General features: G+C 41.2%; 2 protein-coding genes across 5 annotated transcripts in view; one reads left to right on the top strand and one right to left on the bottom strand.

Moving 5' to 3' along the window:
* Nucleotides 1-18,483, top strand: part of pipox (pipecolic acid oxidase) — a 1,053,392-nt gene that overhangs the window by 732,851 nt on the left and 302,058 nt on the right. The gene's annotated exons all lie outside the window — the stretch shown is intronic.
* Nucleotides 1-18,483, bottom strand: part of sez6b (seizure related 6 homolog b) — a 234,389-nt gene that overhangs the window by 10,328 nt on the left and 205,578 nt on the right. Inside the window, exons 10-12 of the mRNA XM_046072890.1 lie at nt 14,066-14,262; nt 7,642-7,836; nt 3,927-4,118 (exon numbers count right to left, since the gene is read on the bottom strand). Coding sequence (XP_045928846.1) covers nt 3,927-4,118; nt 7,642-7,836; nt 14,066-14,262 — 584 coding nt within the window. The remainder of the gene's footprint in view (nt 1-3,926; nt 4,119-7,641; nt 7,837-14,065; nt 14,263-18,483) is intronic.

The raw sequence follows: 18,483 nt of genomic DNA, 5'->3' as shown, positions 1-18,483 counted from the left end.
ATTGTGTGGCATCATTGACCTCAAGTGAGGAAAATGTGTTGAGGGAAGGTAGAGCGGAAGCTACCACTGAGGCAAAGTGAGTGGGAGACAGGTTGCGGCGGTGTGAAACCAATGGTGTTGGAAGAATGGGCTTTTCCTGTAGGCATACCGTGAACTGAATAAAATAGTGGTCAGACACATGTAGAGGTGTGACTGTTAGGCACTCTGTGGCACAGTTTCGGACAAGAACGAGGTCAAGCACCTTGCCAGCTTTGTGGGTCGGGGGGCTGAGAACCCGTGTTAGATCAAAGGACTGAATCAGAGACAGGAAGTCTGCTGAGTTTGAATTGAGTGAATGTTCATGTCACCGAGGACAAGTAGGGGACAGTCATGCTCTGGGATTGAAGACAGCAGTGTGTCTAGCTCCTCCACAAAGCTACCCATTTGTCCTGGTGGACGGTATATGACAATCACAGAGACCTTTACTGGAGCGGACACAAAGACAGCGTGGTATTCAAAGAAGGCATATTGATTCGGGGGTAGCAGCTGTGTGAATTTCCATTTGTTGGAAATTAAGAACCCAGTCCCACCCCCCCTCCCAGACGGCCGAGGGGTGTGGGTGAAAGAGTAATTGGTGGACAGCGCAGCGGGGGTAGCAGAGTTTTCTGGTTTGATCCAGGTCTCAGTGAGTGCAAGTAGCCCGAGACAGTGATGAAGTCAGCTTTGTTGACTGCCGACTGGCAGTTCCATGACCCAGCAGACAAGTAAACAGATGTGGGTGGGGCCTGTTTTAAAGGCTTGAGGAGTGCCTGGTTTCTGTGCCTGATGGCATGATACCTCTTGCGTGGACCAGAGACTTTTAACACACTTAGAAGTCTTTGAGCTGCAAAATCACCAACATTTACTATGAAGCTTTGTCATTCAATTTAATTGGTGGGGTGGCGATGGTGCAATGGATAAGACTATGCCTTTGGTATAAGAGACCTGCGTTCAATCCCCCACTGTGACCCATCCACTGTGTCCCTGAGCAAGACACTTAACCCTAGTTGCTAGTTAGCCAGAGGCGTGCGGCCTCTGTCAATGGAAATGTCTAAAAATTCAGGTGACAATTCAAAATATACAATTATAATAGAATATAATGTAGTGAGGCTCTCAGGCATTCTCATTGCTTTTAAATATTTTTCTCCTGTAGATCAACTTATTTAATATCATCCCTGCTGAGTCAACACACATGATTAAGTCTTACCACCTCTTTTGTGGGGAAGTAACCTATTTAAATGTGTCTGTGGCCCCTTTTCATCGCAGTAATAAATTAATCCGTTTTAATTTAGTTATTGACTGGACTTTATTAGCTCATCTCTTAATAACTTATCAAACTTATCTGCTCATGTTCAAAACTTTATGCACATTCAGAATCTCTCCCACATATCTGAGTTCTCTGACATGTAAAGAAAAAAAGTCGTAATGGGAGACTAACGTCATTAGCCTATTTAAAGAGAATTCACAATATTTTACTACATGCCCTGTACTGCATTATGTTACTGATTAGCTGCAAGTATCCCCTCGCCGTCTAACAGACAAACCTGAATGAGACGAGGAGGCGCTCATGCCAGGGGAATAGGAAACTAACCGACACCTGTGATCAGGCAGAAATCTCCAACTCCGTTAAAACTTCAGCACTTCTGATAAAGCGCCGCTTACAATCCCCAACAGAGCAAGTCAGGACTTCAGTTTTTGACGTTATATTTTTATAGCCTACTGAAACTACATTATATGTCCGCTTTGGCACAAACTGACTGCAACTCACAGCGCGAGGTGGGTCCACATTACTCGCTGGTGTCTCAGCGCTGCTTTCAGGGTTAGTCCGACAGCAGAATATCCCTCTTGTAAATGTGTAACCACTGCGATAACAAGACATTCACCGTGTATTCCTCAGAGAAATAAACACTTTTCCACCTAGAAAGAGAGCGTCAATTTTCCAGAGTTAACACAGTAAACGCCATGTTGGTAAAATTTTAGAGAAGATACTCTGACTTCCCATTCCCGTGAAGGCAGCATGGAGCTGCACCACAAGTAGCTGGCAGAGAGAAAATACACAGTCTCGTCCAGTCACAGTGGACTAAACTGGCAGGTTTTAATGTTGCAGACCACAGTTTTTTTGCAAGTAGTTTAAAGTTTAAACTCCTGTTGTTGTGGATCTTAAGTGTAAACTTAGAATTTCCAACCAACAAACGACCCCCAAAAGCTGCTCAGAGCCCCCCTTTCCAAAATACTACTTCCAGCGCCCCCCATCGTCCTCGGAACGCCCGAGTAGTGTGAAAGAAAAGTGCATTAAGAATGAAAAGATGTCTGTGATATCTAAGAGACAGTTCCACTTTGACGTCGTGACATAATGTTCTCTGCAGTCGTTCGGTCCTGGACCTGAAGAGAACTTTTGGAAGTACAGCTTTCCGTTTTTTTGACATAATAATTGTCATTTCGATATGATCTCCATCTCATGCATAACACATTACCTGGCTTGTCTTCTCCAAAGTAATTTCCATTAAATTCTCCAGTTAAATTAATTATTAGTCAGTGCCATCGTACAATATGTCTCCACCTAGAAAGTAGGTGAGGCAGAGTATGAGGCGTTCATGCAAATGAGGTTAATACCTTCAAGACTGTTTGAAGAGGAAATTATATTTTAGACTGACGCACTTTTTTTCAGCTTTATCAGAAACAAAGGAATGGCACGAGGTCAAGGTACTGAGGTCAGCTGGTGCTGGTGATGTTGATGATACATTAAAATCACATACAAACTGAAAATTTTTCCATCAAGATTACTAATTAAATTACAAATTACAGAACCTTTACCTGATATTTTAAAATGTTTATTTTACACAAAAGCTTTGACCATTTTCATACATGCATGAGGAAGATAACACAACTTGTGTACTTCACACATACGTTGAAGTGAAGTCAATAACAGCTCATATTTTGTACCAATATCTTTAAACTTGACAGTTGTATGATGAAACATAGTTCATTCTTGTCTGTTTGAAGACGCTAACAGATTTAGGCCAGCGTGGGACACTAAAACCCTTAATTTGAAACCAGGTTAATTAACTTTTAATGTTAGTAGCTCTTGACAGAGGAAAAACTCTGTGATATATTGATACCAGAACCAGAATCTAAGCGCCTAAAGCTCCTCTGGTGGCCCGTAGAGGGTACAATGTTAAGTATACCCAAAATCAAAAGGGTTGAAAAGAACAACGAACATGCTGATGATTATGCTAATTTGCTAAGTTTTTCCAGAGGGTGTTACTCGATGGGGAATGGGTTCATCTATATGCTTAAAAAAGGGTAAGTAAAATTTAGAGCTTGTGAAATGATGTTCACACATAACTCCAACGCCTGTGGTTGAGGATCACCGTGTGAAAAAAGTCTGCATGAGAAAAACTGTGTTAAAATTCAGCAATCAGTGTTTTCACACTGTGTTACACATTCACACTCAAACTCTGGCCATATGTTTGGCTGTGGAACAGCATTTAACCTTTGGTCTATGGAGCCACCAAAGTGCTAAAAGGTTCTGTTTTTTGTCTTGGTCACACAAAATATTATCTTGTAGTAGTGAGGTGTGCACAAAAGCGGTGTTTCTCAGCGTCTTTGTAGTCTTGATGCAATTAGTTGCAGAAATTGAGACAATAGCTTCTGGAAGCCACTCACGGTGTTGCAGCCAGTTCTCACACAGTCGTAGCTATGTGAGAGCTTGAGAGAAGTATAAACTCACCTACTCCTTTCCACACCTCTACACACCTCTACACACCGGACCAATCACTTCATAAAGTGGGCAGGATTTTTAGATTGTTTCAGAAAGTTACACACATTGTTAAAGGCAGCCCTCCTACCAAGAAGCTGTTAGACGATCAGACAAGCACTCTGTCTGCCTGAGAAACACTCATACATACGCAGGCATCTAGGCAGCTTCTGGTTCCACTTGGGGCCCGAGGAGCCTCGGTTGAAGCAGGTGAGCAGGCTGTTTCCAGATAGAGTGAAGCCCTTGTTGCAAATGTATTGGATGGTTGAACCCACAGTGAAATGAGGACCTGACAGCACCCGCCGGCTGTGCTCCACCTTTCCAGGGTCAGCGCAAGACACCACTGGATGGACAGACAAAGATAGAAGGTTGCTATTGTCAACCAACATTTTGTGTCTTCCTTTGTCTCAGCTAGACAGAGAGACATAACTACTGTCAGCAAACTGTACAATTCACACTCTTTATACTGAATCCAGCTGCTCTGTAATGCAAAAAAGGATTACATCCATCTAGGAAGATAATAGACTCCTAGCTTCTTTTGATGCAGTACTGAAATGAAAGAACACAATGGCTGACTGGGAAGCAGAAAAAGAGGCGTCCAAAAGCACTTGTCTTTGGTTGAACTGTACATAGCTTAAAGACACATGCAACCTGTGACCAGGGGTCAAATATAAATATTACTTGGCTATAAAGGGTGACGATCTGTGTAAACATGCTGTAAAAATACATTTCACATTGTGAAATAAAGCAATTGCAGATAACATTTGTAGAGAACATGCAGATTTCGATCTTAAAGCAGAAGCTTTGCTTGCATTGGAAGTCGCTGCAGAACATTAAAATCCTAATAATTCAGTTCTATCAGGGGTCTCTGATCATATGGAAAAAATCAGCCAATCCAGCTCTGTTTGTGTGAGCCAGGATACATGAGCCCACAGAGGCAGGATTAAGAAATTAGTTGCGTCTGTCCCGGCATCCAGTCAGACCAGATCTGGACCCAGCCCAGCAGAAGATGGGCCAGCTAGACCAGAAACATTGGGTGGAAGTCAGCCATACTGGAGCCGAGGTCCCCGTCTGCTGCCAATGGGGCTGGTCGCTGGGAGTGAGGCATTGCTACTGCTGTTTTTGTGTGTGTGTGTGTGTGTGTGTGTGTGTGTGTGTCTGCTGTTGTGTAATAGCCTAATGAAAACCAGACTTATAGTTGCTGTACAATTGAAAACTGGTTTTAGGGCTATTTAATTGAACTATTATGAAAAAGTTTCTGTGAAACCATCAGTTATTCTTTTTGCCCCAAATTATTGTAATTATCACCAAGCTACGGACATTTAGACTAACATATATTCAGTATTTAACACTCCATAACTTATATTGAGCAGTAATTTGAAAAGTGGGACATTTAAGAATCCTGATTTTGCATCACCACTGAAACATGTCTATAATTTTGTATATTGCATGGTAATGTACATGTACCAAGGGAATGTTTGAGGGGACTGTATAGTGGATATAATTCACAATAATAATTTTGACATTGCCCCTGAATCTCTGCTCCCCTCAGCATTACGGATATAACAAGTTTAGAATAGAATATCTTTACTGTCCACCAGGGGACATTTGTCTTAATTGGTTTCAGCTCTTACTCCTACTCACAGCTTTACTGTTTTTGTTTACTCTTACCATAGCATTGTTTTCACCTGTGGCTGTTTGTTACCAAGAAAGCCTTAAAAACCCGCTGTAGCCTGCCTGTCCAGCACCAAACAGCCGGCAAACAGTTAAAGATAGAGCCTGAAATTTCCCCTGTGAGTTGGTAGAAACCAAAAACCGAGCTAAAAGAGAGTGAATATTGAACTGATAATGTTGCTCTGTAATTGCTGGATAGTGTTGCGTCGTTCAAAGAACGTTTCATTTAACCTAATCTTGTATATGACTCAGGAGGAACGAGTAGTCTGAAGGAGTAATTCATTCATTTTCATGCATGCGTGAAGGATCTTGGACTCTTAGGTTCACTCGTCACACGGCAGCTGCATGGGCTCCATCAGCACAGGAAACAGAATTGATTAGTTCACGACTCTCAACTGTGGGTCTGTTTGAGTTGTTCATTTGTCACGTGACAGCTCCTACTGTGGAGCAGGAATGAACGACTCGTTCACCGCTCACATGGGTCCTCCTCAGTCTTTCATTCACTCGGCAGGCTGAGTGAGTGCACTTTAGAGATATAATGATAGTATAATTTTATATACAAAGCCTGCATATGGCTTGTCTGGTTGTATACTCAGGAAAGATTGTGAAAATGGACGGATTTAGCCGGAGTGGTGGCGAATGCATATTGACATGTTTCTGTGCTTTTTACATGGTTTGAATTTGGTTGTGGCCCCACGGGACTTTATAGAAAGATGATAGAGAAAGGCCAAGAGATGATCAATTAAAAGAAACCAATCAGCCTTCTGTGTTCTTCTGAGAAATGCGCCGTTTTTTACAATGTCCACTAGAGGGATGCAGCGCCTCAATGAACAAATCACTTAAAAACAGATTAGTTAATTTTAATGAATGAGATTTGAAGATTCGAGTCTGTCAAAAGAGTCACCTTTACCATCACTGCTGGATGTGTAAATGAGCAGCTGTTCACAATAACATAAAAGGTGATGATATGTCAATGTTGTATTTACAGCTTGCTTCATCAGTTAATGCAGGTTTAACAATCCAGAATTCATTCTTACTGCATTATATTCTAATATATTTTTATATTCTGAATTCTCACCTGCCGCCTGAATTTTGTGTTTCCCTCAATACAAATAAAGACGTTACCACCATAAATTGGTGCAGAATATGTCTCCAGAATGCAGGAAATTAAGTGTTTAATACTCAAACTCTTCTAGGGGAGAAACCCTGTGAACCCCAATACTAAATTTCATGAATCAATTTTTTTTTCTAAATTGTATTAAAATATATACTTGTGCAGTGTAACATCTCGTGGGGTGAGTGTTTTGTCACACCCCAAATCTCAGCCCTTAATGCCCCCACCACTTTTCAACACAAAGTGACACCCTTGGGTAGTGACCATGATTAGGCTATGACATAGTAATAACACTATCATTAAGTAAGACTGTCAACTGCTAGTGATCACTCACTGTCAAACAGCGCTGCATAAGCTATTAGACGTTGTTTTTGTGGCTAGCACAGTTACCTAATGCAGTCTTAACTTTGGCTAACTTTTTTGTCACATTAACAGATACATCTCTTTGTCCTACATTTTATTGCATTCTAGCTATATTTCATCTTGTGTGTTTTGTTTTTGTTTATTTCTATTTGCTTTTGTTTCTTGAATGTTGCATAAGAGTGAATATATCTCCAACCTCTTCTTTATAACTCCACATCCTTCAACATATTAGCTATTGATGGTGATATTGGTTATAGTTGTTATTTAATTATTCATCTAAATCGATACTTAAGTGTATTTTATGAGACTAAATTGGTAATTGGCTATCAGTTTTCTCTCTAAGAGTGGATTTAACACAAGCTAAATTCTATTATTAAATATTAAATAATAGTAATAATAATTATTATTATATTATTAAATTTAAGTATTGATGCCATTTAAACCCTAATTCCCAACATTATATATAACATGGCCAGCTAATGTCTAACTGAAAGTTCCAGAAGGCTGAAGAATAAGGTTTGAATAAGATTAAAACTCAATTAAAATGTGTTAATTTTGTGGGATTATTCTGAAATGACCTACCACTTTTATCTTATCTTATCTACATGTATTTTCTAGTGGGTCTGAGTTGAGTTGTAGATATTGAGCGTGTCTCTTCCATCTTTCCCATCTCAAGTGGATAATGCAGTAGTGGCAGTAGTGTTTTTGTACTCACCTCTCTCACAGCTTGGTAGGTCACCACTCCAGGTGAGGTCCCATTGGCACATGAGCAGCTCAGCGCCCACCACCTGATAACCAGGATAACACTGGTAGGTCACCACGGTGCCCTGAACCAACTCAGGGTGAGATGTACTCTTCCAACCATTAGAGATCTCTGGAAGCTCAGGGCAGGTGTCATTACGAGCGACTTCTGATCAGAGAGAAACAGTAGGGAGGAGAGGAAGACAGGAAATTAGGAAATGACTGTAAGGTTTGAGTGATATGAGCCTGTAAAGGCTGACGCCTTTTCTTTTTTTTTTACATAAAGATACCAATGTTTGCCCAATACTTGGCTTTACGTGTGTTCCCTCATAATTTCCTGCTGCCATTATCTGGGGCTGTCAGTTGTGATATCAGCCGTTCTCATCAGCTGGTCACATCTATCCAATAGCACAGCGACTCACCTACATTGTTGGCCAATCATGCTGCTGTCTTTTTAAATACGATTCTCTCATTTTAAACATGATTCTCTCTCTGCCCCACCACCTCCCCATCACTTCCCAGTCTTCGTAGATCCATCAGCTTAATCATTTCATCAGCCTATCAGCAGAGTCCTTAGCTATCACCACTAACAGTGTCTGGACTCCATGGGGGGATTAAACTTGCTGCTGCTCATGGCTGATGCCCCATGATTACTGAAATAATGTAAGTGTCAAATTGCCATGAAATATATTTGGCACATTAATGCTGCTAAAAAGATTGACAGGTTGCAATTTAAACGCTCCAGGACCAAAGTATCAACTTTGCAATAAAAATATCATTTGTGTCATAGTTTATGTTCATAATATGATGAAACATTTTAGGTTTTAGCAGCAGAATCATTGATCATTACGTCCATCATTGGGCTTTAGATGTTTAATCTGCCACATTGCTCCGTGTTCCAGTGTAGATGCTCATGTGCCCATTGTAGGTGCTTTCAGCAGTGGACAGCGGTCAGCATGGCACCCTGACTGGTCTGCAGCTACGCAGGCCCATAAGCAACAAACTGCGTGATATGACACCTTTCACCAACATGGAGAGAACTCCACTGTGAAGTTTGTGGATGACTCCACCATCATCAGCAGGATTTCAAACAATGATGAGAATTCTTGCAGAGTGGTGCTCAGAGAACAACCTACTGCTCAACGTCAGCAACACCAAGGAGCTGATCGTTGGTTTTAGGAAAAAGGAGGTGAAGACACACACTACTACATCAGTGGAGCTGAGGTGGAGCAGGTGAACATTTTTAGGTTCCTGGGAATCAGCATCACAGAGAACCTGACATGGTCATCTCACATCTCCACGCTGGTGAAGAAAGCTCAGGAATTAGAGTATTTCTTAAGGAAGCTTAGGAGGGCAAATTTCCTATCCCAAATATTACATTTACTCATTTAGCATACACTTTTATCCAAATTCTTGTCAGCTTTTACAGAGGAGCAATAGATGTGTGGGATGTGCACAGCCCAGGACCGGAGGGCTCTACAGCGGGTGATTAAAACTGCTCCGAAGATCATTGGTACCCATTAGTAATATCATTGAGGTTAGGTGCCTGCTGAGCCCAAAGAATACTAAAAGACACACCCAGCCACAGCCTGATCACCCTGCTGCCGTCTGGAAAGAGATACAGAAGTATCTGCTGCACCACCAGACAAAGCAGCTTTTTCCCTCAGGCTATTAGACATGGATGTCATTAGGCCTATTTTAGGGGGCTGAAGCTACCTTAAAATGGTCCACAGCCCCCAAATAATAATACAGTGCAGACATGTACTAAACAAAGAGAAGCAAGAATATTGATAAATACGATAGGATAGGACCCTGAGGGAGGCTGCATTTTGTCGCTGCTGGCAGCTAGGCTATACATGAGCATATACGCACAGATATCCACACTAATAAAATGAAAGCAATCATACTTAAAGTACATATAGTAATCTTTACTCCAGATCTTTTATTTCTTCTACCATCATGTTATTAAATTCAGACAGTAGCCACTTTAAAAAGGGGCCTTATCAACAGCTTACATGATGAAGTATTTATTGTATGTGTATATGTTAACAGTAATTGGTGTAATTTAATAGTATTCTTTGGACCTGTAACTTATCTAACAGAAAAAGGAATTGGATAAGGTATTACTTTATCACACATTTACATGAGCAGCTGGAGTATTGAAGTTATAGTATACAGGAGAACTCAGTATGGCCTTAGTGAATTCCCCCCATGCAGCCTTGGTGTGTCTAAAAAGCTAACTTTTGTAAAACAGAGAAGAAATGTGTCTCGCTTTTTCCCTGTTAAAATCTTGGCTTCTTCGTTGGTTGTTGGCATAAGTGTAGTTCTAATACAGTAACAAAAGATTAGAGTGCAGAGATTTCGCAAGCGCAATTAAAATATACCCTGGTGGCTAAGCCCCCCCGTCTTTCAGTCCTAGTGAAGTCCCTGCTGTGAGACTCTTTAATTCATCCTCAGCACTGCACCATGTAAAATAGTTTTATTTCTGTGACTTGTATTTATCCACTCATCTAGTGTATATAGTTTTACAGTGTAACAATGTAACAATGTAACGTTTGATTTTTGTGAATAGCAACAAGGGAACTAAAACTTCATCTCGTTATACAACCTTGTGTTGTAAAATGATAAATCTACCTTTTACATTTTAAATCACTGCAGTTTTAATGTATTTATTTCTAAGGCTGTTTACAATTTCCTTTCATGCCATGTTGCAATAGGTGCTTTATTATGAGAATTTGAATTTCTAACACTGTGCCTAAATCTCTAATTCCATTGTCAGCTGATGTCTCAGGATTGTTGTAATGTAATAACAACCAAAGATTGTATTGAGTTTCTCCCAAGGTTGTCAATTTTTGTCTGGGCCTTAATATGTAAAATTATCAAATGCTTTAATAATAAGACGTGAATATTCTTCTGGTAGGTTTTCCAGTTGGCATCTAACTTGATTGATAACATAAAATGATCCATAAGGATATGATATTGTGTTAGAGCTTGAAAACAAGGGATGCCGTCATGGAGCATTATGTTTCCAGCAACTCAAATGAGCTCTCCTGTGGGGTAACGCTAAGCTTCCAGGCCTGTTGGCTTTGCTCTTCTCATTTCTAGGCACACAGCAGCAGATTCAGGTCCTCTGCTAAGGAATCTAATTTGGGCAAACAGACTAAAGTAATTGCACTTAGGTACTAGACAAGCACAATTCTCTGACACTTGCCCAGGTTGCTGTTTTTTGTTTACATTCCACCAATGAGATTCATGAAGAGACCCTTTACTCCTCTTTGTCGATCATCTATATTCTGCAGCCTTTCCTTCTCTGAATTAATTAACTCTTATCAGTGTGCTGGCTATTGGGATGGTGCTGCACTGATGGAAAGGTCCCACCTTCCTCCTTTTCATTTTGCCCAACTTCCCTTTTTTACTGCATTACTGTCCAGTTTGCTGTCTGACTTTCACTGAGGGAAAGTCCGAGGTGAATGGTGAATGGATGGAAATAGCAATGGAGGGGCCTGGTGAATTAGGAATGTGGCTGGAGAAGAGGGACAGAGAAAAGGACTGTGAGCTGGAGATGCTGCACAGAAACGCTGGGTGGACAAAAAAGTCCCAGCAGACACATATCTCCTTCCAAAAACAACAATTTGTGGTACAGATGAAATGCATTAGATACATCATGTTAATTAGTAAGCTTTAAAGGTGTTCATATGTGTCTTTGAACTTTGCACAGAACCAGGATAGCTGTTTCCCCCCCTTCTTCTAGTCTTAATACTAAGCTAGGTTAACCACTCCCTGACTCCAGATAAGTATATTTTCCATAATGTTAAACTATTCCTTTAATAGTCACATATCAGCATTTAATGTTGTCTACACTTCTTTGTCATTATATATAAGATCAGGAGGGGTCATGGTTATGGTAGGTTAGGCAACTAAAACATGTATTTAAAGTTTGGGATATACATTAACTGATATTTGTGATGAAACACCAACTCAGGTCTCCTGCTGTGTTACAGCTGGATTCCACAGGTTTTGTTCCGCCCTCTGCACAGTTTCATATCCCACTGGAAGCATTTCAGGAGTGTTTTGCCGCATTTTTGACTTGTGGCTTTTTTTGTGCTTCTACTACCCAGCACGGCTCTCTGCAGCCCAGTTTTGTCCTCTGCACGGCTTAATCCCCCACAGGAAGAGTTTCAGAAGCAGAGCGTTTGCCTGCATGACTTAGCTGACTTGCTCAGATTTAGTTGATTTGGTAATTTGGTATTTTCCTGACCATGAAGTTGTCTTCCCCATCTGTGTGCTATTTTGGTATCACAGAACCATGGCTGTTTCTGAAGCAACGTCACTCCACTGCCACTTTGGTCAATTTATCAACAAGAGCGAAATTAAAAATACGGGGAAGAAATAAACAGAAATAATGAAATGATGCTTAAAAAATAAACTATAGTTTACAGTTTTTCACAATTCCTAAAACACTAAACCCTATTCTCTGAACCAAATGCTCTGTGTCCTAAATCCGAATCAATCACTCTTTTGGCAAAAAGTTCAGGTAGTTGGACACTTTTTGCAAAACTCTGAATACATTGTCACACACTAAAACACATTTTGCTCTTGTGTTGCAAAATGATAAATACGGGCAGCAAAAAACACAACTACAACACAGATGTCATCGTGTTCACACATCAACTCATAATTCTACACACTTGTTTCTAATGATGTGATCAAACCAATATGTGGCCAAGTCCCTGTTTACAAGCAATTCATAAATGTTTACAGTCCACCTTGCAGCCCTTTCCTCAACCCGATAGAAGAGTTTTTCTCTGCCTGGTGGTGGACAGTCTATGACTAAAACCCATATACTAGGGAACAAACTCTTACATGCAATGAAATTGGCCTGTGGTGAGATGGGTGTGGATTGCTGTTTCAGTAAGGCTGGATCCAGCACACCAGAGGGTTTTTCCACCGTCGCATAGCAAGGGACAAGGGTGTTGCGGACGAAGTCGTCTGTCTGGACCCAGCACAAAGACGTGATGCTGAGGCAGAATGAATCTCTCATTGACTTTGATTTTGCAGCTGTGCAACATTTTTGAGTGTAATGTGCTTTTCATTTAGTTTTCTTTATTTTTGTGCAAGTGCTGAATATACAGACAGTCAATACTGTATTACAGTTTTTTACAACTGCTTACACACAAAATCTTTACATGTCACACGATTTTTGAAAGCTGTCACTCAAAGAGCAAAACCACACGTCAAATCTCCAAAACCATATGCTGTTTCTCAGCCTTTCACTCAGTTTTCAATTGCATAAAACACTTTTTTCAAAACACTACATACAATTCTCTACCTAAGACACAAAAATCTAACAGGAAGTGACCTGCTTTTCTTTTCCAAACACAATCAAAACCAATCACTGCTTTAGTATACAGCAGACCTATACATAGGTCAGATTACCTGTTTTTAACAATGGATGCCAACAATGGACAGAGAGCACAGGGAGTAGGAGGGAGAGGCAGGGGACGACAACAAGGACAGGAGTTAGTAGGAAGAGTTAGTAGAAGAGGAGGAGGAAGAGGAGGAGGACGACGATGATGAGAAGGAAGAGGATGAGGGCAAAGAAGAGAAGGAAGGAGAGCCATCACTGATGAGATCAGGGCCACACTTATTGATCATGTGATCAACCACAGGTTGACAATGAGTGAAGCTGGACTGAGAGTCCTGCCCAACTTGAGTCGCTTTACACTGGCATCCATAATTTGAATGTTCAGAAATTAGAATAGGTATGCAACAATCTAATGACTATTTCAGCATTACTGTATTGTAAAATAATTATTTTTGGCAATAAAAGTAAAAAAAATATTCTTTTTGTTTACATAAGTTTCTTTTTCTTGTATGTTGCTGTACACGACACTGTGTTACTGTTGCAACAGTAATGTTTTGCCAAATAAATGTTCTATTCCAAATACTGTAAATGTAAATCTGTTTCAACATTGCATTGTTATTTACAGTATACTTTTCAGCACCTCTCAGCAGATTACTTTCACTCTCGAACATTGTAAGGAAATGTACACATAAGCCTATAAAATACAAAAGGGCTTTAGATTTAGAACAACAGTGTGCAAATGGTATATTCAGAAATTTACTATTACGAAAAAAATGTTTAATTTTGGGATGTGTTTATGGCATTTTGAATGCAGTGTTTCATTTTGAAGGACATATGAAGCATTTTGCATTTTGTGTGAGCAGTTTGGAGAATTGTGTGTAGAGTTTTGAAAAAAGGAGACATAGTTTTGAAAACGTGTGTAAGCAGTTGTAAAAAAAAAAGCAGTAGCTGGAAGAGCTCCCTGATGAGCAAGTCTTGAAGTTTAAATCTCTGTGTGGTTGTGTTATCTCTGAGCACTGGTTCCATGGCTTACCAAAGAAGTGGACTATGAAACCGTTGCCATAGCCATAGACGTTGGTGGCAGGGTCCGACTGGAACTGGATGGTGACATCTGCAGTGGAGGTATAGAGCTTGAATCGGGACTTTGATCCTCCATACTGACCCAGAACTTTAGCTGTAAGGTCGTCTCCATCATAAAAGGTCAACAGGTCATTCTTCCCAATGTTCAACCTGGAAAAGGAGACACACACAGAAAAGTCTGTATTCCATCTCGACCAGCTTCGAAACCATTTTAGTGATACAAAGCATTTTTTGTTTTATGTTCATTAAAAACAGGTGGATATAAATGTACTTCACTCCCTGCTCTCTCTGCTCTCATTGGCCCGACCTTAAAACTCTCTCTTGCAGTGAAAGATGTGCTCACAACCTACAGGTCAAACATCCCCTCTGTACACACCCTGCACATGCATACATCACTCTTTTGCCCGTGCCAGATGTCTGACATAACGTTAATGTTACGCTTCACAATGTATTCTTGCATTTTCAAAATGACAGTAATTGCACAAAGAGGGCCGTGAGAACTCCAGTTCAAACCAAGGTTACTTATTACTGAGACAGATTATTACATCATTCATGAGAGACAGAATGGTTTTTCCTTGCTCCTGAGGAGAACAATGTCAGAATAATAATGTGAGAAGGTGAGATCTTGCGGTTCTCATTATATTATATTTAGAGAATACTTATGGGGTTTTTCAATCTGGGTTTTATTCTTATATTTCTGACCATTATGACAGGGGCCATGATAACATTTTACTCACCACTATGGTTGTAGAGATTATAGAAACATGGAAACCGGCAAGCACAACACTGTCAGTGATTAGCTGACATTTCCCTCTGAGATGAATGAATCAATGTCATGCTGAATTACCACACACACTGTCACAGTTTAACTGTCAAAGGGCCATATATTTGTGCTGATTTTACCATAGCCTGTAGAGCTGGAACTCTCACAAACCTCAAAGCTGTTTAAAAATGTCACATGGGGCTGACCTATCTCTTTGTAGAGAGAATATTTAGAGCGTGGAAGAAATGGCTTAGCCCGAATAAAGCGGTGACATGCTCTTTGCTGTTGCTAATTAATCACCTGCGGCTACTGATAAAACTCATTAGCCAGCCTGAGATTGAGCTATTAATCACTATAGGAATGCTGGAAAATCAAAGGTTCAAGAGGCGTGCATTCAATCGACATATGACAAAGCCTAACAGAAGATGATTTTTTTTTTTTTACCACAGACTGGAAGAAATGGAAAGTACTTACAAAGCACCTTTCTAGTCTTCTGACCACTCATGTCACATTCACCCCATTCACACACATTCATACACGAATGGCACCGCCTTCAGTTTATTTGTCACATACAGGGTAGAAGATCTTCCTGAGCCTCTCAGTGCTGACATTGTGTATCTGGTACCTTCTTCTTGACCGCAACAGTGAGAAAAGGCTGTTATCCAGGTGAGATCCTTAACAATTCACCTAGCTTTAGTCTTACACCGCCTGGTGTTTTGTCCTTGAGGCAGTGTAGAGCACTGCCTACAGTATGTTCAGCTCAACTAACCACTCTTTGCAGGGCCTTGCGGTCCACTTCCATTGCTGGCATTGATGTTCCCCATCATGACTCTCTCATGGTGAAGGAGTATAAATTCCTCAGTATCTGAGGGGACACCCGGAACTTCCTCAAGCGTCTGAGGTGAAACAGTCTCTGCCTTACCTTTCTTACAACTGAGTCAGTATGCAGAACCCAGGTCAGGCCCTCGGTGATGTGGACACCAAGGTTTGTGATGGTGTCCACCCTCTCCACTGAGAGACAGTTGATACAAAGTGGGGCGTAGTTCCTCCCCTGCTTCTTCTCAAAGTCCACTATCAACTCCTCAGTCTTGCTGACGTTCAGGAGGAGGAGGGTCAGGTCCTCTACTTCCCTTAGGTAGGCCTTTTCACTGTTATCTGTTACCTGTCAGGCCCCCCACAGGTGTGTTGTCAGCAAGCTTGATGATTGTGTTGGAATCAAAAGTGGCTACACACTGGTATGTGTATGGTGGGTACAGCAGGGGGCTCAAAATACAGCCCCGGGGTGCTCCATGTCAAGGATGAGGATGGAAGAGGTGTGTCTACCCACCCTCACCACCTGGGGTCTACCCATAAGGAAATCATTGACCCGACAGGACTTTATACGATAAGTAAAATCCTGCATTCAGTAGGAAACTCATCTCATACAATGAAATATCTCCTAATTAACAACATATTTCTATTGTCTTACATACAGTAACTTCAGATATATTTTTTAATATTTGTTATTTCCCTAGTGGTGTCAGGTAGTTTATTTCATCTTAGACAAGCCTGACAGGAGAATGCTCATTTACCCTTCCCTAATATGGGTGGCTGTGGCTCAGGAGGTAGAGTGGGTAGCCTGTTAATCAGAAGGTCAGCGGTTCAATCTTCAGCTTTTATCAGCGGTATGCAGCAGAGAGATTTCCACCTCCACTGTTGGCTGACTCCCATCACTGAGAGAGTCTGGAATCATCACTGATGTCCTTTAGTATCTTCATTTTAGTATCTTTCACAAGTGTTCCCAAAGTTAGTATCTTTCTGAGACATGTCCCCATTCACTTTTTGAAAGCTCACCTCAATAAAGCTCCAGCTCTTCAACAGAGCTAACACTTTATGAGTTGTAGGCTGCAGTGAACCAATTCTGCTAAACTACAAGCACAATTCCTGCTTTACACTCAAATTGCAGTTCTAAAACACACTTTTTTCAAAACACTACACACAATTCTCTGCTTTTGGCACAAGTTTCATGCAGAAAATATCTTGTTTTCACAAGTAACACACTGTCAAATATGCTCACTGACTCATCACAAGGGCAAACACCTGTCACACAGTTTTCCAATTAGCAATCAGAGCTTTAGCATAAAAGGGCAACAGGTGAGGTCTTCAATGGAGCAATGGATGCCATGTCAAGTATCTAGGAAATGTATACCTACTTTGTATTTACAGTATTTTACTATTTGTTTGGCAGAACTGAAAGATTACCAACACAAGGTGGTCGGGAACGTCTTCTGTCTCCTGAACAGGAAACTGAAATCATAAACATGGTCCTAGAAAACAACGCCATAACATTACAGCAAATACAAAGAAAAATAATAGAAAACAATGACATATTTCAAAATATTGATAGGGTAAGCTTATCAACACTGGACCGTGTCTTGCGCAGAAATCATCTCAGGATGAAGCAGGTCTACAGGGTGCCATTTGAACGCAATTCAGAAAGAGTCAAAGAATTGCGATATAACTATGTGCAAGTGAGTCCCACAATTGATGCATACACTCAACACTGTATACAGTAAATTATACATATTTCAATATTGTAATCATAATGATTGTGCTTGACCACTCCATGTCTATTTCTGATATTGTCATGTGTGTTTCAGAGAGTCCTTGAGCTAGAGGTGGCTGCAGTGGAGCACCAGTTCATCTTCATTGATGAGGTTGGGTTCAACCTCACAAAAAGACAAAAGAGGGGAAGGAATGTCATCGGCCAGCGTGCCATTGTTGAAGTCCCTGGCCAGTGCGGAGGGAACATCACAATGTGTGCAGTGATTACCCACCACGGCGTCATCCATCACCATGCTACCCTTGGCCCCTCCAACACCGCCCATCTGATCACATTCCTGGACACCCTACACAACACACTCATTCCACCAGATCAGGTAGATGGCCCAGAGCAGCTCAGGTACGTTGTCATTTGGGACAAGGTTTCACAGGGCTGCTCTGGTTCGTAACTGGTTCACTGCCCACCCACGCTTTTTAGTAGTTTATCTCCCTCCATATTCTCCATTCCTTAATCCTACTGAGGAATTTTTTTCTGCCTGGAGATGGAAAGTGTGTGACCGAAATCCACAAACGCGTATACCTCTTCTCCAAGCTATGGAGGATGCATGAGGAGATATAGCAGCTGATGCTTTTCATGGCTGGAATCGCCACGCTAGGCGATATTTCCCACGCTGCTTGGCCAGGGAAAACATTGCTTGTGATGTGGATGAGGTGCTGTGGCCAGACCGCAACAGAAGAGAGGATGCAGCATAGTTTGTTTTTAGGGCCCGAGCACGACTGTGCGAGGTCCCTATTGAATTTGCTCGGATTATTAGGGCCCGGGCCTAAACATACTCGAAAACTCACCAAAATTTGCAAACATGTCAGAACCGGTGAAAAATTTCGTATTCTACAAGTTTCGCACATGGGCGTGGCACAATGACTCGCTAGCGCCACCTAGAAAATTGGAAAAGATTAGCCCCTCGTTCACGTTCAACCTACATGTACGAAATTTTCTGGGGACATGTATCATATCAAGACGCACAAAAAAGCCTCAAGAACCCATAGCCTAAAGTCAACAGGAAGTC

The sequence above is a fragment of the Micropterus dolomieu genome, linkage group LG17, assembly GCF_021292245.1.
Source record: "Micropterus dolomieu isolate WLL.071019.BEF.003 ecotype Adirondacks linkage group LG17, ASM2129224v1, whole genome shotgun sequence".
NCBI lineage: Eukaryota > Metazoa > Chordata > Actinopteri > Centrarchiformes > Centrarchidae > Micropterus > Micropterus dolomieu.
The sequence above is the reverse complement of the archived record's forward strand: the minus strand, read 5'-3'. Positions and strand labels throughout refer to the sequence as shown.